A 23,707-nucleotide genomic window follows, 5' to 3' on the forward strand; every position below is an offset into this window, starting at 1 on the left:
TAACTCCAAGGAATGGTGTTGCCCTGTAGCTGCCCTCCTGGGCTGTGGGAATGATCCTGCCGCTTGCCACCAATTGTAACGGACCGTTTCACTCACAAGACCATAAAAATTGTTTAGGCGATAATCCCCTTTCCCATAGACCAGCAGCTACTGCAAGCACCAATCTCCCAAACTGCAAACTGTACGAATCTTCTAACTCCCGAACTGGAAACACACGATTCCTGGAATCAGCCGAACAGGAAAAGTATACAATCCGCTTACACTCCTGGCAGTCAGCATACAATCCAATTCCCCCAAAAACGAGGCGACACATCGGTTTGAGGGTCAAGCAGAATCTCTCTATACTGGCACATACAGCCTCTTTTATTCACAATCCACAAAACATAGTACTGCCCACAGGGTTTTGCAAAACAACCAATAAACACATTATAACATATACAATGCAAGTACATCAGCCAATCAGACACAATGGGACAATAGAAACACACCCAGCCTATTCCTCCCCTCTGCTTAGGAGATAATTGAGTCAATTACTGTATCTACTCAATTATCTCCAAGCTGAAAAGTTACACTTTCTATACATTTTTATAACTTTCTGAGTTAACATCGTACATACATAAAACTTATATTATTTTAACCAGTATAACTTGGGGATAAACATATCCAAAATTCACTTGAATAGGTTCAGGGGTTTAACAGTTAGGTCGAAGTCCTTTGTTTTCACTTGCCAGCATGGCTTTTCCTGCTCAGACCAGTTCCCACTGGTCTGGCAGTGTCCCTGGGACAACACCCTGCTGGAGAACAATGGATCCGGGGGAGGGAAAGAGGAAGTGTCCAAAAAGTTTCAGTAAGTCCATTCACTGTGCTTAGCCGCACAATAAAATACAATATGCCCAAATACTGTATTTAAAGGGCCAAATCTCCCAGGGGCCATAGTCAGCAGGCAGGAGGCGGGCAAGCAGCCCCCTCCAAGGACACCTGGCGAGGTTGGTTTTGCCACAACCAGTTATTGTGGGTGGGCTGTACTGCTGTTTGTGCTTTGTGGGTGGGTTGCTGGACTAGCCAGGGCACTGACCGGCAGGAGGTCAGATACCCTGTTAGTCTAGGGGGTAAAGGGGAGAAGTGTGGTGAAACCAACCTCGCCACTGTTCACTGGAGGAGCCTGGTTGCTCGCCTGCTCCCTTTGGACTATGGCCCTGCAGGTTAAATCATTTATTTTCCCTGCAGAAAGGCTTATTCGTGCCTTTCTGCCGGGGTGTTTGGTAGATTCCAACTACTGAACGGGGGACCACCGGGGAGCTGGAGTGTGCCGCCAATTGACCGCCCAGAAGCTGCGGTTAACCGCAGCTTAATTGATGAACGCTGGGTGGCCTTTGTTCGTTTGCCGAACACGTGGCAGCGGCCATTTTAAGTCCCGAACGGCCAGCGGTGTTCAGCGCTAACACTGTGGAACTGAAAACGGAAACTTACTTGCGCGAACACCGCTGAGCCGTCCGCCCCCTGGTTCCTATTCGTGCCCTTGGTGTCGAACACCAGTTCAGTCGGTACTTTGGGATATGTGAATATGTTAACCCAGATAGCTAAGCCATGGAGCTCATTCGTTAAACGAAAGACTATGTGAAAGACTTTGGCTCCATGACATTTAAACTGTATGTATGTGATCTGATTGCCATTCGGTAGTAATGTGCGCTCAGATCTAAGCTATCTTGGGCTATGTTGCATGTATGTGTTTTGTGTACTAAATGTCTCAGTGGGTAATTTTGTGTCTTTTACTGTCTTTTTGTCTGCCATGTGGGTAATGGAGTTTTGCCTCTGTCCTTGGAGATAATTGGATTACTTACCAAATTATCTCCAGGCCAGAGGGGAGGGATTGTAATGCATTGTGGGATTGTTTAAAGTTGTATGTCTGTGATTGGTCCGTGGCCAATATGTTTCCCAGTTTCCCATCTGGTCCCCTAGGGGAGTGTCCACCAGGTGGGAAACCTGCATAAAAGCCGGGCAGTTAGCCCCAGTAAAGTTGTTGCTGCTTAACCCTGAAAGTGAAGTGTCGTCTCATTCTTGGGGGGAATTTGACTGTATGCCGATTGCCAGGAGTGTAAGCTGATTGTATGCTTTTTCTGTTTGGCTTCTTCCAGGGTTCGTTTGTTTCCTGTTCGGGAGTTGGGGGATTCGTGCAGTTTGGAGTTCGGGAGGTTGGTGATTTCAGTAGCTGCTGGTCTATCTGAAAGGGGATTATCGCCTAAACGGTTTTCATCCCCTTGTGAGCGAAACGGTCCGTTACAACTTACAAGGACAATTTAAAGGATCTTAACATGTATAGCCTCACATGCTTTGCTCTGGACCTAACCTCAAGGGTGGCATGTGGTTCAGGTCAGCATTGCCTTTCTTTAGAAAGTTAAGAGCTGCAACTGTAGCCATCTCCCATTGTGCCCAAATCTTCTTCAGCTACTGCAATTCAGCTGGTAAGCATAGCCATCTCCTCCCTCACCACTGCCATGTCTGCCTGGAACATTGCTCTAATTTCTGCCTAGGTGGAGGGGGCAGTATTCCCTGCTGTAGAGGTACCTGGAACCAGCATCCATGGAAGTTGGATAGGTTCTCACAAAGGCTTTCCTCATTTGAGGATGCTATTGTATAGCCCTTTTGCAGAGCCATTTTGGCTTTCTCTGGGCTGGTGTAGCAGTGTCCTGATATCATGGGATGTGGGGTTTGGATCAGTCCGGTGTTTCTATTACTATATATCCAGTATCGGGAAGGTAAGCACACCAAGATTGGGGTGTCTGTGGGTTGCAACACGCTAGAAAATTGCTGCAATCATCTATAGTGGTCGGAGCTCACAAAGTTTGCATCCAACTCGACTTGGTGCTGGCTCCACCCTCCCAATTATGATTTATTTTAATAATAGTAATACTAACAATATTAATTTTGCCTTCTTTCAAGTTGAGTTGTGTCACTACTGGCTCTCATTGTCCCTTAACAAATCAGCCTTATTGTTCTTGACCACATATACAAATCTAACTAGCCTGTAGTTGGGGAAAGACTATGTGCAATTTTCTACTTATTTACCCTCAACAATTTTCACAGGATGAGCTTTCCTTCACACAGTCAGTTCCAACATACCAGCACCACCACTGATTTGGGCTGCCATGTTCCTTCAATCCTTAGAACCAATTACCCTAATTCTCTTTTTAATGCTCTAAAAAAAATATGTAAATACTTTGTTGTATTAGATAAAATAAAACAAATGTATTGCTTCTATAATATAATTATAAAATTGTATTTTTTAGTCTGCATGGTTTTTAGTTTGTAGTATTTCTAGGTTGTTCAGGTTTGAAAGCTCTAATTTTACAGCACACTGCTGCGTTTTACAGAACTATATAATCTTCAAAACCTGCCTTCAATTTCAAAACTAAAAGCTGCATCAGCAGTAAGACTGTGGTAATTATGTTGTTTTTGTTAAATAAATGCTTTACTTCGCAGTTCTATTTACATAAGAGGGTGAGGAATATGATCCTTTCCGAGCCATTCAGTAGAGCAATAAAAGCAAAATATATTTTCTAACTGATAATGTGAGTATATGATGTTATCACAGGCTCATTGAAGGTTTTGCTGATAGTACGTTAATAAATTAATTTCTTGCTTCACTGAACTTAAAGTTCTGCTGACGTTCTTTAGGTTGTGAGTGTCAAAGGTTCATTATAAATAGCAACTGCTTACCTTGAAGATCCTCACTTTAGTCTGTTGTAATTGTGAAGCCTAGTACACTATGGTGAAACTTGTGTTGCCAAATCGAAGACTGGAGACAAGGATTCAGACATATGATGAACTTGAAAAGTTAGAACAAGAAGAAGCAAATGAGAGACCAAAATGGGATAACAAAGCTCAATATATGCTTACCTGCATCGGATTTTGTGTTGGACTAGGAAATGTGTGGCGATTTCCATATCTCTGCCAAAGTCATGGAGGAGGTATGTTGTATGTCCTGTCACTAGACAGCTATTGCAATAAAGAGCCAGCTAGTTTGAAGTATTTTGCTATTAGTGAAAATAAAAATAAAAGTAATTTATTTTATTCAAATTATTATTTATTTATTTTTTAATAATGCTCTTAATGATTTATTACTTGATGACTAAATTTCTAAGGTAATGTGTGGGTTTATATAGAGGTAAAAATCAGAGAGTTAAAACTCACACTTGTTGTGTTGAAGATGCTTAAACATATAAAAAGGATATTCAACAGCATAATGATTTTGCTTATTTTAGTATCTGCCTTGTTATATTAAAGCTAAAATAAGATTTCATATGGTTTATAATGCCATTAGACTAAGAGCGTATGTATTTCAGATGCATTAACTGATTGGAATACTTTAGTATATGAGCATGGTACTGAGTGTGTTCATGAGACATTGCTGAACACAAATATGTGTATTTTATTGCAGTAAAAGCTTAGAGTATAATGCCATTCATAGTTAAAATGCAATGCAGAATTTGGAAAATAACTTTTTTTCTTAATTAAATAATTATTGTGTTTGTTAATTTCTATATTCTTGTCACTACTCTTTGTTTGGAGATTATACCATTTTAAAAACTAATATTTATTTAATTTCTATAAATATATCGCAGCTGCTGGGCCCCTTGAATGTAGCTCCTTGTCAATAATTCTTATAAACGCTGACCATAGCACACAGAAATCATACAACAAAGAGAGCAAAGAAAGCAATGTTTCTATTTGTGCTCCACATTTGCAATGGTTGATCTGGGTTTGCATTCTCTCAAGTGTGCCCACTGATACTTCCCAGTGGGCAATGTTATTCTCTCTTGTTACCTTCCCCATCCCCATCCCCATCCCCATTTTGCCCTATTATTCCAGTGTGACGTCTTTCACCAATCGGTCTGATTTGGTATACTCAGTGTCCTCTTATAACCCCATGTTTGCCATCTTATACACCATAGTGTTCTCTTTTATAACCCTCCAGTGTGCCCTCTTATAAAGGCCATATGACAATGTTATACCCCTATTGAGCCCTGTTGCAGACCACAGGTAACCAGACCGGTTACCTCCGCTGATTCCCCTCTTTCAGCCAATCAGGAACCATTTAAAATACAAAAAGACCCATCTTACTCCAGTAACTGGACGACACACAGTCCTGGAGGTACAATAAACACTTTATTGGCCACACCTGGCTTTTATACATACACCCAGGGGTGTATCATACCAACATCCAGTGTTCCCTCCCAGGATCCTCCCCTTCCATGTATCCCCAGCACAGGAAAGGACTCCGTTCCCTTTGTCCTGAACTCCCTCTTCTTCCCAGGAGCCTCCTTGCCCCCAGTCTAGGCGCAGGAACAAGGGACCGTCCCTTTGTCTCCCAGGCAAAGAAAGCCTGCCTGCAGGAAAATAGCCGATTTCTTTATCCCTGCAGACACTGAAAAGCCTGCCAACCTAGCCAGTGCCCCAGCATTACCCACCCCAATCTCAGAGATCCTCACAGCGGTACCTCCCTCGACCGGTCTCTGCTCGCGAGGTCCCTGTGTGAAAACCTGCAAGGGAAGCGTCTCCTTTCAGGACATGAATGATCCTCCTGGACGGCATTCGTTTATACAAAATGGCAGCCACCCACGGGAGTATCCATTAATTACTTCTCTTGCGGTTTCACACTTAGGCTGCAAGTGAGACCGCTCTGATTAATTGGTGTGAACGTTCTAATTGGGGGAACTTGAGAGGTCCTCATTCGGGAAAGCATGGTGGCCACCCAGGGGAGCGCTCATTAATTGTTTCCAAAGCAGTTTACGGTTTGACACTTATGTTGCGAGGTGGGAAGGTTCTAAACTAACATTCTAAATTAGTAATCAGGGTGGTTCCTGTTCGGGAGGCGAACAAATTCCCTTCATGGAGGCACAATATACGAAGAGATGGGGAAACACACATAATATCAGAAAGGCCATTCACAGACAGGCAGCAGTCCTGCCACATACCCCTAGTGTGCACTGTTATTCTTTCTCTGTACTCTTATACCCTCCAGTTTGACTCATTAGATTAGTCGGTGGACTCACATTAACTGTTCAGTGTGCCCTGGTATAGCAAAGTATGTTAGCCTACATTGTACACTCTTAGTGTGCCAGTATGACCTTTCATGCTAGTTATACTATCAGTGTGTCCTGTTATATCTTATACTAATAAGCCACAACATTAAGACGGGTGAAGTAATTAACTGATTAGAAGAGAAAACTACAAAAGGCGAGGAACGGTCCTAGCCTAAGAGTTTTGTAACAGAACCTTACCTTTGCCTGGGAACATTTATTGCTAAACCAGCCCTTTAACCACTAACCAGGTACATGCACATTAACAGAGACTATAACCACAATGGAATGTGCTTACCTGGTTCATGTGGATTACTTCTAACTCAGTTGGGGACATTTAAACACTTTCGTCTATTTTGTGCAATCCATACGGTAGAGATTCAGCATGTATGAGAATGAACACAAACTACCGAACACCAGACCACCCTGCTAGTTAATTATGTGGTATTTTACCTCCCAGGTCGGCACTTACCATTCGTGTGAAATTCACAAACTCTTTGTTCCAGTTACTAGGTGGTCGCCATTTCGGGACTTTTACACTTGTTCACGGCCATCTTAGTTCACGAACAGCGGTGATTTGCCGTCGAGTGTCTGGAACCAAAATCGGACACTCAAGTAGGCAAACACCGCTGAGACCTCCAGAACACCGTAAATTGTAAAGTGCTGGAACTACCGACCGTGCTGCCGTTCGGTAGAAAGACTACACCACATACAAGGATTGTAGCGACCATCAGGAAACTCACGGATGGCAGGATTTTCGTGCTTTTTCACCTCAGGAACAAGGACCGACCGCAAGGCCAAAACTTATGGAACTATTTTCGGCTAGTGTGCCTGTGCGGTCGGTCAGAACTTTAAAGTACCATAACTCCCGGACCCTTTATTCAAATGGGCTGATTTTTAAATATGTGGTTCCACCAGATTAGGGCTATTTGGGGATACTGAATTTATGGATGTACCCCAAGTGTTTGGGGTACATCCAAAACTCGGGTAAAAATGTGTGTATACTAATTGTGTTAACTGTTTATATGAGGGGAGGGAATGTGTGGGTTGTACTGTTATTTGATTGGTTACTTTATACCTCCCAGTGGGTGTGTTCTGTATGTGCAAGACCATAATAAAAACCAGGCTGGGTGTGCCAGCACTCAGTTCCTCTTGACCCTTCAAAACGTAGCCTTGTCTCGTTCTTGGAAGGGGATTTTTACTGCATTATTACTTTACTTTTTAACAGCTGAACCTGACTCTCCTCTTGATCTTGTGGATGGGACTAACCAACTTCATTACTATACAGCAGCTTGCCGGGAAAAAGGACGTCTCCTACGACTGATACCCTCTCACTACCTGGGTAGCCGTTACAAGTTTGAAAGGGGTTACAGAGGAAAATAGGGCTTGACCCTTGGAAAAATTTATGTAGACTAATGAGGAAGCTTAACTCCTAAATTTAAGAAGAAAAACCAACCCCACAGGAAATACCTCTAATTTAGATTCAATATACGGTAATAAACCTTTTGGAAAAAAAGCATATACAAAACAAAAAAGGTGCTCATGCAACCTAACAATAATGTGAAGAGAATGCATATTAAGTGATAGTTTAAAAGACTGCTAAATCTGTACCACAGACAACCACTGTACAGATATAGACTCCACACGCTGCATATGTAACAATTAGATAAAATAGTTGAACCAGTTGGACACAAACTAGCAAGCCGCTGTCTGTAGTGTCCTATGGATAAATATACATGGGTATATCTATGTTAAACATATGAGACAGGAGATAGTTATAGTCTGAAAGTGACATATATGTGTAGTGCACAATGGTGTTTAGTGGATAAGTGAGTGCGCTGGATCTTGTGTAGTGTATAAATTGGCCCCCAGCAGCACCCCATTTATGCATGTTCAGGTGAGTGCAGCTCTCTGGTTTTATACATACATATATATATATATATATATATATATATCCTTTCCATTTGATGTCGGGGACAATAAGCCAAGTTATGTTAGTGGTGCACAAGTCAGTTGTGATGTGCCGAAACTGACGTTCGTGTATGCCTGTAAAAAGAGGGCAAAAAGTTAATAGTTGAAGACTTTAATACTTGTCAACATTGCACAATAAATACTTAAATACATTGTATCTGCATTTATAACCATATCTGAAAGAGAAAATTTGCTAGTGGGAGATACTGTATAATACCAAGATACTGGCTGATCTAGGTTTTGCCAAGTGGTGAAACAATTAAGCTAAATTGGTGTCTTGGGAACCTAACAAGTTGCCAAGTGGTGATGAGAGGCCCTACCCATGATTTGACCCATTGGGTAGGTTTCCCACTGAACGTTGTGATGGGGTGTTGGCCTCTTGGTGAGTTTTAAGGAAATTCAAAATAAGTTGGGCGTGACAGGTCAGGCCCTTACTGCTTTTGCCAAGAGGGCAGAAATGCAAGGTTGTAACTATGATTTGGCTCGAGGGGCGAATACCTTCATAGTTGAGGATGGGAGTTGGCCTCGCAGGACATCTATATAATGGCCAAAAGCTACCTATGGTAACTTACGGTACCCTAACAGCCAGACCTAGATTTGTTCTGTAGACCAAGTGGTTGTTGAAATAAGACAGATAGTTTTTTTTTTTTTTTAATTCTTTATTTTTGTCGTGCAGGTGATTACAAAGCATAAACGTACGCCACAACAGCGTGCATGAATGGTTAAACATAGGATTAGCAGTGGCATGAGAGGTCTGCACATTTTTGTTTTAAAATGAAAATAACAGGCTGTTTAACAATATTAGGTAAGATTACAAATGTTAGGCTAGACAAGCTTGTGTTCGTAGGGCATTACAAGAAAAAAGATTAAAGTAAATAATAATAGAGAAACTGAGCTTAACCCCTTAAGGACCAAACTTCTGGAATAAAAGGGGATTATGACGTGTCACACATGTCATGTGTCCTTAAGGGGTTAATAAACGTGTCCTGCTGGTGAAATATAAAATAGAGTACATTGCGCTGGTTATTTAGGCAGGCTAGTGCAGGTGGTTCAGTTAAACTAGACATATGCTAAACATACTGCGTGGAACTAAATAACATGCATGGTCGAGTAATGCTAAAGAAGATTTGTCGTTGACAGTTCAATAGGAACACATATTGCGAGGTGGGTGTCCTGGCTGTGAGTCGCTGCCAGTGGCGATAGTGCTCCTCTAAGTCAGTCCCTTCATCCTATGCCCACCTGGCATACCGACCTGTCCAGCATGAGGGTATCGAGCAGGGACTCTGCACGGTCAGGGAAGGTGTTAAGGTCCTTCAGCGTAGTCAGCGGTATTAGCCGCCAGGGGTGGGTCTTGTACCTGCGGGCGCTATTCTGCCGTGGCTTTTCCGGTCCTGTTTGTGGTGAGGAGTTGTACTTTGTCGGATGTGTACCCAGTGTCCTAGTGTCTCTGCCCTTCAGGTCTGTTCGGTTGATGGATGGTGTCGGCAGGGGTTTTGTCTGGCGGGGGCGCCATATAGTTTGCGGTCTGTTGGGGTCCCTCTTTGTAACGGGCGGTCTGCAGGATCTTCTCACCCGGTTCAGTGGCGCCTGTGCCCGGCTTTTATGTGGCGGGTTCATGTTGGATGCACCTGGTCTGTGCTTTATCCTTCGGATCTGCATTTCTTTGAACCGCGTTTGCGGTGCTTGTGCTGAATGCGGGTGGCCCGCCAGTGTATTAAGGGGGGCGCATCGGCTTCGTGTCGCTGAGGCAGGTACCTTTACGGATCGTGGGTTCCCAGCCTCGACGCGGTCCCAGAAGCGCTGGCAGATCGCGTCGAACTTGGCCCTGAATGCCGCCGCCCAGTCCTCATCCCCTCACTGTTGCAGAGGGACCGCTCTGTCGGCGGCCATCTTGGCCAGGCCAGGCCTTGTGGTGCTGTCAAGGCGGCGTGGCCCGGGTCTGTGTCCCAGAGGTATGTGTCCTATGCTGGAGGACCGGGATGACCCCCGCCGGTCCAGGGGGGGGGACAGGGGTCCGTCCGCAGCAAAGCCCCCAGTCTTGGCGGTGGGAGAGCGGCCGTCTCTCCTGCTCCCGCCTGCTGACTAGGCCTCCGATGGTCGTCGGGCAGAAAACTCCCGTTTCGCTGCTTGGAGGGTAGCATTCTGTTCCTCTCGGCATTCCCCATTGTTTGCTGGCTCTATCGGCCCGCTTAAGTCATGCTTGGGTCGGGGAAAGCTGGATAAACAGCGGAGTCCTGCAGGAGCTCACAAGGATGTCGACCGCTCGGCTCTGCGGTCAGGCCCCGCCTCGACAGATAGTTTCTTAAAGCTTATGTGGTGACTTGAAAACATAAATGCAAAGCAATAAATGTGATTAGACATACACCTGGCAGATACATTTTACATTATATCAGCATTTATAAAGAAAACTGAAAGAAAAAGGTTGTTAGTGGGAGATACTGTATAACGCCAAGATACTAGCTGACCTATGCTATGCCAAGTGGCGAAATAATTATGCTAAATTGGAGACTTGGGAACCTAACCATCTGCTAATTGGTGATGAAAGGCCCTACCTATGATTTGGCCCCATTTGGTACGTTTGCCATTGAGCATTGTGGCGAGTGTTGGGCTCTCAGTGAGGATTAAAGAGATTCAGAATAAGTTGGCCGTGACAGGTTTTGTCAAGAGGGCAGAGATGTGAGGCAGTAACTGTGATTTGGCCAGAAAGGCAAATACCTCCGTAGTTGAGGATGGGATTTGGCCTTGTGGGACAGCTAAATAAAATGAAAACTATCTAGGGCCACTTAGGGAACCCTAAAAGTCAGACCAATCTAAACATAAGTTGTGTAGAGTGAGTGGTTGTTGTAAGAAGGGACATAGTATCATATAGCGAGTCACTTGAAAAACTTGAAAAAACTTAAATGCGAAACAATAAACTGTGGCATTATTACTTAGACATTCCCTGGCAGAGTTAATGGTAAAATTAAGTGAATAGAAAGTTATGGGCAAAATATAATGTGTACAGAGGTCCAAAACCAAAATCCAATCAGGGAGAGACACCCACGAACTTAGTGTTCATAAGCCAGAACTATGACACAACAACGTAAAAATGCTATAGAGAGATTGCTGGTAAGGTAGATAAATTAAGTGCAATGAGCCCAGAACACAAAATACTCTTGATATCTGAAACCAACCAACTGAAAGAAATTGAACAGTATAAAAAGAGACGCAGTTGACCATACATGTAAAAGTAGCCCTAAATATGCAATGGTCGGTATGAAGTATAAATGGTGAGACGTGACATACGGATATGTGCCTAGCATGTATCAATACATAAGAAAAGCCATAAAATGAGGTGACTTGAATAATTGAAGAACATGACCCCTGTTAAGAATATGTCAAGAGTCGAGGGTACAATCACAAATTATCGAGTTGAGCATAACAAGCCACAAGTTTGGAGCAAGTAGACATTGTGACAGAAAGGCATATCAAAACTTAAAAGTGTGGACATGTGAAGTAACTGAGAATTAACAGATCACCTTAAAAGGTGAATACCTGATGTACTGAATCTAGAGTTCCCACTGCGCATCCTTCCACTAGAAGGACCTGAAATATGTATGGGAAAGAACACTAAGAAATAGACAACCATCACATATAATCAAATCCTATAGTGGACTGCATGAAGCGACATATCAGAACTAGCAAGTGACCCAAAGTGAAGGTGAGGTTAAAACTAAAACAGTATTTAGAGTATTGATTGTGTAATGATGACAAGTATTAAAGTGTTAAACTATTAACTTTTTGCCCTATTTTCACCGACCTACCTGAATGTCAGTTTCGGCATGCCACATCCAACGTGCACCACTAACATAACTCGCCTTATTGTCCCCGACCACAAATGGAAAGGCTGAACCTGTGGGTGGAGCCTGTAGTTGTGGGAGGGGATATAAATATACAGGACCCCCCTTTCTCTGGGCTGAGACTGTTTGGTTGTCAGGGTACCTTTTGAAGAGACTCAGGAATCTGGTCACAGTGGAGTTAATCTGCAGGACTCTGGGGACGTGACCTGGCAATCTTCCAGCAACTTTAGTCATTTTTGCGCCAGCCGCGATAGCCCTGCCCCTTTTTATGATGTGAAAAAGGGGTGGAGCCAAAATAACACCAAAGGGGGCGGAGCCAAATGACATTATTAATCACCCAAACGTCGGTTTGACGTTTTGAGGGCGTGGTTATCATCCCAGACAGATCCAATCACAATATAAAAAGATATAGAGAAAGGTGCTTCCTAGGTAGACAACCTAATAGGGAGCACCAGAGAAAAAGGGGTTATTGGGGTGGAAAAAAGGGCATAACCTGCATGAAGCACAAGCAAGAAAAAGGAATGAAGGATATGATCCCCCCGTTAGAAACAGGCTGATCACCTTCAAGCCACCCCAGAGTAGCGTCTCAAACAAAATAATAAACAACTTTATTGGAAAATTATGGGTTAAAACAAAACAGCAGACAAAGTGTCTAAAAATAATGAGTAGATAGGTTTAGGTTTCTGCAGAGATATAGCTGTACACACTAGTATCAATCTCAAACAATATAACAAACTCACTTGTAACAGAGTGGTAAGTATGGATACATGTAGCAATGTACACTAAGTTATGGCAGGCACCAAACCCCACAGGGTTGACACTTAAATACAGAAATCGAAAGGATAGAGGAGGGCATGTAGTAAGAATGAAAATAAAGTGGAGATCACCTAATAGACCTGATAGAGGTAATGTGTAAAGGTAAGATCTAACCACAAATAACTAAAAAATAAAGCCCAACCTCCCTCTTGTAGATATCCAGAGCCTCAAACCGGCTCCAAGATAGAAAGTGTAATACCCTGTAGACGAGTTAAACAATTCAAATATAAATCACCATGGGCAGCCCATGGACAGCCCAACTCGCATTTCGGCGGTCTAAACCGCCTTTATCAAGGGCAAAAGTAAATTGAAGTAGAGTGAAAATAAACCGCACATAGGTTCCCCCCCAAGAGTCAATTTAAACATCTCCTCGTACCATAAAAAGGCTCCCATGAGCTAGGATCTTTGCCCTGTTGTGGTTCCTCTTGGAACCGTGTTATATTCTTGGTATATTTCTGGTTTTTAACTTTGGCTTGTCTTGACTATTCTTCTCTCTGGTATCCGTTTGACCCGGCTTGTTATTCTCGTTTTGTTCTACCTCTGGCTTCCCTGACCTCGTCTTGTCCTGTTTATTCTCTTTCTTTCAGTAACATCAGTCCGGCCATTCTAAGGTCCGGTACGTTACTACTTTACTTACACTCTGTGTTAGAATCCCCCCTATTCCTGACATTACAACAGGGCCATATGGATCCGACAGGTGTAAGTAACCAAGCAGATCCTTGCAATAACCGTTTTGAGCAAATTGAGCATCGCATTGATCAAATGTCTATTGCATTGCAGACCTTGATTTACAGACCTACTACCAGTATGGAGGAGATTCATAATGTTCCCACAACTCCTCTTAATACTGGCCTGGAAGTAGCTATGGTAGGAGCTTCCTCTCATGTTAAACAACTACTACATTACGGTGGAGCACCAAAGACGTATAGAAAGTTTCTTGAACCAAATCAGCATACATTTTGAGCTCCAACCTCGATCATATACTACCGATAGAGCAAAGGTAGGGTTCATGATAACCCTTCTAGTAGACAGAGCTTTGACCTGGGCTAATCCTCTATGGGAAAACAATAATCCTATATTCTACAACTATACAGCATTTGTGGAGGCTTTCAGGCGAACCTTTGATCCACCTGGTAGAAGGGCAAATGCCTCCAGAACTCTTCTTCGTCTTAGGCAAGGGAATAGGTCTTTAGTGGATTATGCAATATAATTCAGTTCATTAGCCTCTGAAGTAACATGGAATAACATAGTTACATAGCTGAAAAGAGACTTGCGTCCATCAAGTTCAGCCTTCCTCACATATGTTGTTGCTGTTGATCCAAAAGAAGGCAAAAAACCTAGTCTGAAGCGCTTCCAATTTTGCCACAAACTAGGAACAAAAACCTTTTTGACCCCAAAATAGCAGTCATATGTCTCCTTGGAAGATTTTTTATAGAATTCGTGTGTAGTGGCGCTTAAAAAGTGTACAGTAGTATAAAGCTGCTACCACCTAAAGTGCCGTCCTCTCACAGCTTGGCACTCACAGATACAATATGGAGGAATTACTGAGTATTTATACACGATAAAACCCAGTGTAAGGTGGAGCGCTATAAAATAAATAAACTTACCCCCCCTGGGGTTTTTCAGTATAGCCTAAGGGGGGAGAAAGGTACAATAGTGCAGACTATTAAGTGCAATTTGAGTGAAAAAACCAAACAGTGGTTCACTCACATGGGTCTGAGCCTAAATAGGACAGGCTCAGATCTCTCGAGCAGACGTGTCCTTAAGGAGACACGAACCCTTCAGATGCTGATTTTCTAAACTTTCTTTCTGTGGGGTATAATAAAAAACCGAGATCTGGTGCAGTATGTTTCGGGTACCAGTGTGTGCAGATAGATAAAATATAACTGCTCACCTTTCATAGAGCCTCAGACTTGGCTCTAAGTGTTTCAGCAAATGTGTCTATAAGGGGACACATACCCTTCTTTTGTTGGAGCGGGAACTGCAGAGTGTAGACTAAATCAGAAGCTCAGGTGGACATATAATAAGTAATAACAATATATTTATTGATAAAAATACTTGTGTGTATAACACTATAAAAACAATAAAAAATATAAGTATATATAGAAATAATGTCCAAACTTCTGAGGTGGTCCGAGACGCGTTTCGCCTGGTCGGCTTTCTCAATCGGTGTCTTGTTCTCTTGGTTCCCTGTCTTCTTTTAAATGCTGTTTTCGAGTCCCATTGGTGGATGGTTTCGCGCCCTCCGGTTCCGGTTCAGCTGTGGTCTTGATTGCTTTACTTTCGTTCTGGTTTCGTCGACCGGAAATGACGTTGCGCTGGTTTTCGTCGACCGGAAGTGACGTATCGCTCATGTAAAGTCCCATTTCCTGATAAGTCCATTGTCGCCATTTTGATTACTGGCAGCAATCTAATAGGCAAGTGATACTCCCATAGGGATATAGTGCAGGAGAGATAAGGGCAAAATAGAAACTAGTTAAGTCCAGGTCTCACACAGGTTAAATATATCCAAGTGTTTCAAATGGTCTTAGAGATGAATTCTATTCTTAGGCATACAGATGCATATATGTTTATACATATCCTTTAAATTGTGATAGTTCTTCTGTATATATAAAGTGCATAAGGTATTCTAAATTCTATATATTGCAACAATATTTCAAATAAAAACCGTAGTGGGTGAGCCATAAAAATAAAAAATATATATATAAAAATCTGACACCTTCATGCTTTTAGTGCAAATGGAAATTAAAAATACATATGTAGAAAGAAATCTCTACCATATGTAGAGGCAGTGATAAAAGTGCATAAAAAGCTTATAAGAAGTGGCAAAGTTCAAAGTCATTATTAAGACCATGAGGTGTCAGTGTGTTCAGATTAAAAATCCACCTCATTTCCAATTGCCCCAAACGTTTTATGAGGTCCTCCCCTCTCCAATTTGGTACCAGTTTATGTATACCCATAAATTTCATGTTATTTGGGTTTTTATCATGTCTTTCCAGGAAGTGTGCTGATAGACTGTGTTTTGCAAATCCATTTTTAATATTTCTAATGTGCTCTTGTATCCGTACGTTAAGATTGCGAATCGTACGTCCCACATAGAATAGGCCGCAAGGGCATATAATAACATATATGACTTTTTTTGAGTAGCATGTAATTAGTTATTTTATTTTAAAACTTTGTTTAGGGTTTTTGGGGTGATTAAAAGTCTGGATGTGTCTTTTTGTATTTTGTGTGTTCTTGCATGCACCGCAAGTGCCACATCCAAAAAAACCTTTTGATTTATTTAAAAAGTGATCATGCTCCTTAGTTCTTATATGGTTATGCACTAAAGTGCGATTTAAGCTAGGTACTCCTCTATATACTATAGTAGGTTTCTCGGGGAGGATAGAGTTTAGTGTATCATCGTTTTTTAGGATGGGCCAGTGTTTGTTCAGGATTCTCTTAAATTGTTTGCTTTTGCAATTGAAGTCACAGACAAACACTGGTTCATTTTTAGCTTCCTTTTTCTCTTTATATCTGATTAGGGAGGATCTCTCTTCTACTTTAACTTTGTCATAAGCTGTATTCAGCAAATCTTCTTGATATCCCTTTTCTTTAAAATTCTCTAAAATGATCTGTGCCTGTTCATGGAATATTGTGTCCTCCGTGCAGTTACGTCTTATTCTAAGTAACTGAGCTTTGGGGGCATTAACTAGCCACGGAGAGTAGTGGCAGCTGGTGTCCTTTATATAGCTGTTGACGTCTACGGTCTTGAAGAAAGTCTTAGTCTTAATTGTTTGGTTCTCTACATAGATGCTAAGGTCTAAAAAGTTTACACATGATTTACTGTAGTTTGAGGTTAGTTTTATTCCCCACTCGTTGGAGTTAAGGTGTGTGAGGAAGATTTGTAGAGACTTTTCGTCTCCCCTCCATATAAAGAACAGATCATCTATGTACCTGCGATAGGTCACGAGGCTCGACTCCCATCTAGTGTCCCCATAAATGAACTCTTGTTCCCAATGGGACATAAAAAGGTTCGCATAGCTGGGAGCGAACCTCGTGCCCATCGCAGTCCCACATGTTTGGAGATAAAAGTTGTTACCATACCAAAAGTAGTTATTGTTGAGGATCCATTTGATCCCCTCAACTATAAAGTCTACCTGGTCAGGGTGAAAGCTGCGGGATTGTTCTAGAAATGTCCTGGTTGCCAAGCATCCTCTATCGTGTGGAATGATCGTGTACAATGAGGTTACATCTGATGTAACCAAATAAAAGTTGTCCTCCCATATTGTATTTTCAAGTATCTGTAATATGCTGATTGTGTCTTTGAGATAACTCGGGCATTCTCGTACTATCCGTTGGAGATGTTTGTCTATGTAAAGTGATAGTCTGCTAGAGATTGATCCAATTCCCGATATTATTGGTCTGCCTGGTGGATTGGTGGCATCTTTGTGTATTTTCGGGAGGAAGTAAAATACGGGCACTTTAGGGTGTGAGATATTCAAAAACTCGTTTTTCTTTGTGTTAAGTATATTTCTAGACTTCCCTTTTTCTATTAGTTGGTGGTAGCTATCTTTAATCTCATTTGTCGGGTCCTTCTTCAATATTTTATATGTGTGTGGGTCTTCTAAAATTCTCTCTGCTTCTTTATTGTAATTAGTATGTTCCAATAGGACTATGCCCCCCCCCTTATCCGCTGGTTTTATCACAAGGGTATGGTCATTCTTAAAAGATTTCAATGCTGCCCTTTCTTGTATTGTCAGGTTATGTTCAAATTTGTTAAGATTTTTAATTTTGTAGGTGTCTTTCATCACCATCTTTTCGAAAGTCACCATCTCTTCTGAGATGCATGACTTCGGAAAGAACTTGGATTGTTCTTTTAATTCTGTATGTGTGAATTCTGACTGTTCTCTTTCCTGTGTATTTGTTTCACTTGGGTATTTATTAAAGAATTTTTTCAAACATAGTTTCCTCTTAAATTTGTTTAGGTCAATGTATATATTGAATTTGTCAATGTCTCTAGATGGGGCGAACTTAAGGCCTTTTTCTAGCAGTGTCCTTTGGGGTACTGTTAGGGCTCTTTGTGTTAAGTTAAAAATACCATTCTTTTTGGGTATTAGTGTCTTGTTTTTCTTTCTTTTCTGTATAAGGACTCCTCCTCTATTTCCCCGTCTTCTGGACTCCTCTGTCTCTTTCCTGGGGATTTTTGTGGGGGTCTGTTCTCTTTGTGTTTGTCTCTTATATGTGATATGAGAAAATCCTCTCCCTGTGTCGACCTTTTTGGGTGGTGGTGTCTGTTGTGTAGATGGTCCTCTCTAGGGGTTAGTGTATGGTCTATATGTCTGACCTTGTTACCTGGGTTGTCTTGACGTGTGTTAATGTTTCTCCTTTGTGTAGGAGTATATGTCCTGTTGGTCCTGGTCGGTGTAGTGTGTTTTTTCACCATCTGTGCATATGAAGGTTGGTAGCCTTCAGGTGTGTTATGGGGTCTGTGGATGGGCATTCTTGTTTTCTCAGTTTCTCTTTGGGGTCTAGATGTATCGGGTCTTGGTTCATAATATTTTGTTTCTCTTATTTTCTTCTGAGGTGTATATTTGGCACTGGCATTTCTATATACTCGTTTGGGGGTGTGGTCTGTTCTAACACCTCTTCGGTTAGTCCCTCTGTCTCTATGATGTTCATTAAAAGATCTTACTTGTTTCTTAGAGTAGTCTAAGATGTCACGTTGGTACTTTCGTTTCTTTGTTTCTACTACTCTGTTTTCTAATTTATTGAGGTTAACTTGTATCTCTCTGGTTACTTGTTCATATTCTTCAGATGTAACATTTGAAATTAGGGTGTTTTGGAGATGGTTGATTTCTATGTCTAGTTTGCTTAGGGTCGTTTTTCGTCTTTTGACGATAAACTCCATGAGATTAAAGGAGAATCCCTCGAGTAGTTCCATCCATTCATCAATAAAATCTTCCTCCTCTTGGTCAAAAGAGGGATTTTTGATGAATCTGAGGCCTCTAGGGGTGATTCTCTCTTTAATATACTTTTCCAGTGTGGCCACCTCCCACTTGATTTTTAATTCTTTACTTAGGGCTTTCTCCAGTGAGAATTGACAATCTTGTATTCCAAAGTTTGTATCGCTATTTACTATGTTGGGGTTGGTCCCTTGGTCAGAGAACAAAGCGTCAATGTTTTCCCCACATTTTTTTCTATTTTCAAATAGTGTCATATTATATGGTTTAGCTGCCCACACAAATAGTGAGAGAAGGTAGAGTGAAAGATTTTTTATAGAATTCGTGTGTAGTGGCGCTTAAAAAGTGTACAGTAGTATAAAGCTGCTACCACCTAAAGTGCCGTCCTCTCACAGCTTGGCACTCACAGATACAATATGGAGGAATTACTGAGTATTTATACACGATAAAACCCAGTGTAAGGTGGAGCGCTATAAAATAAATAAACTTACCCCCCCTGGGGTTTTTCAGTATAGCCTAAGGGGGGAGAAAGGTACAATAGTGCAGACTATTAAGTGCAATTTGAGTGAAAAAACCAAACAGTGGTTCACTCACATGGGTCTGAGCCTAAATAGGACAGGCTCAGATCTCTCGAGCAGACGTGTCCTTAAGGAGACACGAACCCTTCAGATGCTGATTTTCTAAACTTTCTTTCTGTGGGGTATAATAAAAAACCGAGATCTGGTGCAGTATGTTTCGGGTACCAGTGTGTGCAGATAGATAAAATATAACTGCTCACCTTTCATAGAGCCTCAGACTTGGCTCTAAGTGTTTCAGCAAATGTGTCTATAAGGGGACACATACCCTTCTTTTGTTGGAGCGGGAACTGCAGAGTGTAGACTAAATCAGAAGCTCAGGTGGACATATAATAAGTAATAACAATATATTTATTGATAAAAATACTTGTGTGTATAACACTATAAAAACAATAAAAAATATAAGTATATATAGAAATAATGTCCAAACTTCTGAGGTGGTCCGAGACGCGTTTCGCCTGGTCGGCTTTCTCAATCGGTGTCTTGTTCTCTTGGTTCCCTGTCTTCTTTTAAATGCTGTTTTCGAGTCCCATTGGTGGATGGTTTCGCGCCCTCCGGTTCCGGTTCAGCTGTGGTCTTGATTGCTTTACTTTCGTTCTGGTTTCGTCGACCGGAAATGACGTTGCGCTGGTTTTCGTCGACCGGAAGTGACGTATAGCTCATGTAAAGTCCCATTTCCTGATAAGTCCATTGTCGCCATTTTGATTACTGGCAGCAATCTAATAGGCAAGTGATACTCCCATAGGGATATAGTGCAGGAGAGATAAGGGCAAAATAGAAACTAGTTAAGTCCAGGTCTCACACAGGTTAAATATATCCAAGTGTTTCAAATGGTCTTAGAGATGAATTCTATTCTTAGGCATACAGATGCATATATGTTTATACATATCCTTTAAATTGTGATAGTTCTTCTGTATATATAAAGTGCATAAGGTATTCTAAATTCTATATATTGCAACAATATTTCAAATAAAAACCGTAGTGGGTGAGCCATAAAAATAAAAAATATATATATAAAAATCTGACACCTTCATGCTTTTAGTGCAAATGGAAATTAAAAATACATATGTAGAAAGAAATCTCTACCATATGTAGAGGCAGTGATAAAAGTGCATAAAAAGCTTATAAGAAGTGGCAAAGTTCAAAGTCATTATTAAGACCATGAGGTGTCAGTGTGTTCAGATTAAAAATCCACCTCATTTCCAATTGCCCCAAACGTTTTATGAGGTCCTCCCCTCTCCAATTTGGTACCAGTTTATGTATACCCATAAATTTCATGTTATTTGGGTTTTTATCATGTCTTTCCAGGAAGTGTGCTGATAGACTGTGTTTTGCAAATCCATTTTTAATATTTCTAATGTGCTCTTGTATCCGTACGTTAAGATTGCGAATCGTACGTCCCACATAGAATAGGCCGCAAGGGCATATAATAACATATATGACTTTTTTTGAGTAGCATGTAATTAGTTCTTTTATTTTAAAACTTTGTTTAGGGTTTTTGGGGTGATTAAAAGTCTGGATGTGTCTTTTTGTATTTTGTGTGTTCTTGCATGCACCGCAAGTGCCACATCCAAAAAAACCTTTTGATTTATTTAAAAAGTGATCATGCTCCTTAGTTCTTATATGGTTATGCACTAAAGTGCGATTTAAGCTAGGTACTCCTCTATATACTATAGTAGGTTTCTCGGGGAGGATAGAGTTTAGTGTATCATCGTTTTTTAGGATGGGCCAGTGTTTGTTCAGGATTCTCTTAAATTGTTTGCTTTTGCAATTGAAGTCACAGACAAACACTGGTTCATTTTTAGCTTCCTTTTTCTCTTTATATCTGATTAGGGAGGATCTCTCTTCTACTTTAACTTTGTCATAAGCTGTATTCAGCAAATCTTCTTGATATCCCTTTTCTTTAAAATTCTCTAAAATGATCTGTGCCTGTTCATGGAATATTGTGTCCTCCGTGCAGTTACATCTTATTCTAAGTAACTGAGCTTTGGGGGCATTAACTAGCCACGGAGAGTAGTGGCAGCTGGTGTCCTTTATATAGCTGTTGACGTCTACGGTCTTGAAGAAAGTCTTAGTCTTAATTGTTTGGTTCTCTACATAGATGCTAAGGTCTAAAAAGTTTACACATGATTTACTGTAGTTTGAGGTTAGTTTTATTCCCCACTCGTTGGAGTTAAGGTGTGTGAGGAAGATTTGTAGAGACTTTTCGTCTCCCCTCCATATAAAGAACAGATCATCTATGTACCTGCGATAGGTCACGAGGCTCGACTCCCATCTAGTGTCCCCATAAATGAACTCTTGTTCCCAATGGGACATAAAAAGGTTCGCATAGCTGGGAGCGAACCTCGTGCCCATCGCAGTCCCACATGTTTGGAGATAAAAGTTGTTACCATACCAAAAGTAGTTATTGTTGAGGATCCATTTGATCCCCTCAACTATAAAGTCTACCTGGTCAGGGTGAAAGCTGCGGGATTGTTCTAGAAATGTCCTGGTTGCCAAGCATCCTCTATCGTGTGGAATGATCGTGTACAATGAGGTTACATCTGATGTAACCAAATAAAAGTTGTCCTCCCATATTGTATTTTCAAGTATCTGTAATATGCTGATTGTGTCTTTGAGATAACTCGGGCATTCTCGTACTATCCAAACATTTTATCTCCAAACATGTGGGACTGCGATGGGCACGAGGTTCACTCCCAGCTATGCGAACCTTTTTATGTCCCATTGGGAACAAGAGTTCATTTATGGGGACACTAGATGGGAGTCGAGCCTCGTGACCTATCGCAGGTACATAGATGATCTGTTCTTTATATGGAGGGGAGACGAAAAGTCTCTACAAATCTTCCTCATACACCTTAACTCCAACGAGTGGGGAATAAAACTAACCTCAAACTACAGTAAATCATGTGTAAACTTTTTAGACCTTAGCATCTATGTAGAGAACCAAACAATTAAGACTAAGACTTTCTTCAAGACCGTAGACGTCAACAGCTATATAAAGGACACCAGCTGCCACTACTCTCCGTGGCTAGTTAATGCCCCCAAAGCTCAGTTACTTAGAATAAGACGTAACTGCACGGAGGACACAATATTCCATGAACAGGCACAGATCATTTTAGAGAATTTTAAAGAAAAGGGATATCAAGAAGATTTGCTGAATACAGCTTATGACAAAGTTAAAGTAGAAGAGAGATCCTCCCTAATCAGATATAAAGAGAAAAAGGAAGCTAAAAATGAACCAGTGTTTGTCTGTGACTTCAATTGCAAAAGCAAACAATTTAAGAGAATCCTGAACAAACACTGGCCCATCCTAAAAAACGATGATACACTAAACTCTATCCTCCCCGAGAAACCTACTATAGTATATAGAGGAGTACCTAGCTTAAATCGCACTTTAGTGCATAACCATATAAGAACTAAGGAGCATGATCACTTTTTAAATAAATCAAAAGGTTTTTTTGGATGTGGCACTTGCGGTGCATGCAAGAACACACAAAATACAAAAAGACACATCCAGACTTTTAATCACCCCAAAAACCCTAAACAAAGTTTTAAAATAAAAGAACTAATTACATGCTACTCAAAAAAAGTCATATATGTTATTATATGCCCTTGCGGCCTATTCTATGTGGGACGTACGATTCGCAATCTTAACGTACGGATACAAGAGCACATTAGAAATATTAAAAATGGATTTGCAAAACACAGTCTATCAGCACACTTCCTGGAAAGACATGATAAAAACCCAAATAACATGAAATTTATGGGTATACATAAACTGGTACCAAATTGGAGAGGGGAGGACCTCATAAAACGTTTGGGGCAATTGGAAATGAGGTGGATTTTTAATCTGAACACACTGACACCTCATGGTCTTAATAATGACTTTGAACGTTGCCACTTCTTATAAGCTTTTTATGCACTTTTATCACTGCCTCTACATATGGTAGAGATTTCTTTCTACATATGTATTTTTAATTTCCATTTGCACTAAAAGCATGAAGGTGTCAGATTTTTATATATATATTTTTTATTTTTATGGCTCACCCACTACGGTTTTTATTTGAAATATTGTTGCAATATATAGAATTTAGAATACCTTATGCACTTTATATATACAGAAGAACTATCACAATTTAAAGGATATGTATAAACATATATGCATCTGTATGCCTAAGAATAGAATTCATCTCTAAGACCATTTGAAACACTTGGATATATTTAACCTGTGTGAGACCTGGACTTAACTAGTTTCTATTTTGCCCTTATCTCTCCTGCACTATATCCCTATGGGAGTATCACTTGCCTATTAGATTGCTGCCAGTAATCAAAATGGCGACAATGGACTTATCAGGAAATGGGACTTTACATGAGCGATACGTCACTTCCGGTCGACGAAAACCAGCGCAACGTCATTTCCGGTCGACGAAACCAGAACGAAAGTAAAGCAATCAAGACCACAGCTGAACCGGAACCGGAGGGCG

General features: G+C 41.2%; 1 protein-coding gene across 1 annotated transcript in view; it reads left to right on the forward strand.

Annotated features, from left to right (window-relative positions):
* Positions 1 to 3,713: 3,713 nt before the first annotated feature.
* Positions 3,714 to 23,707, forward strand: part of SLC6A19 (solute carrier family 6 member 19) — a 271,016-nt gene continuing 251,022 nt past the window's right edge. Inside the window, exon 1 of the mRNA XM_063451834.1 lies at positions 3,714 to 3,968. Coding sequence (XP_063307904.1) covers positions 3,767 to 3,968 — 202 coding nt within the window. The 5' untranslated portion in view covers positions 3,714 to 3,766. The remainder of the gene's footprint in view (positions 3,969 to 23,707) is intronic.

This window comes from Pelobates fuscus, chromosome 4 (genome assembly GCF_036172605.1).
Source record: "Pelobates fuscus isolate aPelFus1 chromosome 4, aPelFus1.pri, whole genome shotgun sequence".
In the NCBI taxonomy this organism is placed as follows: domain Eukaryota; kingdom Metazoa; phylum Chordata; class Amphibia; order Anura; family Pelobatidae; genus Pelobates; species Pelobates fuscus.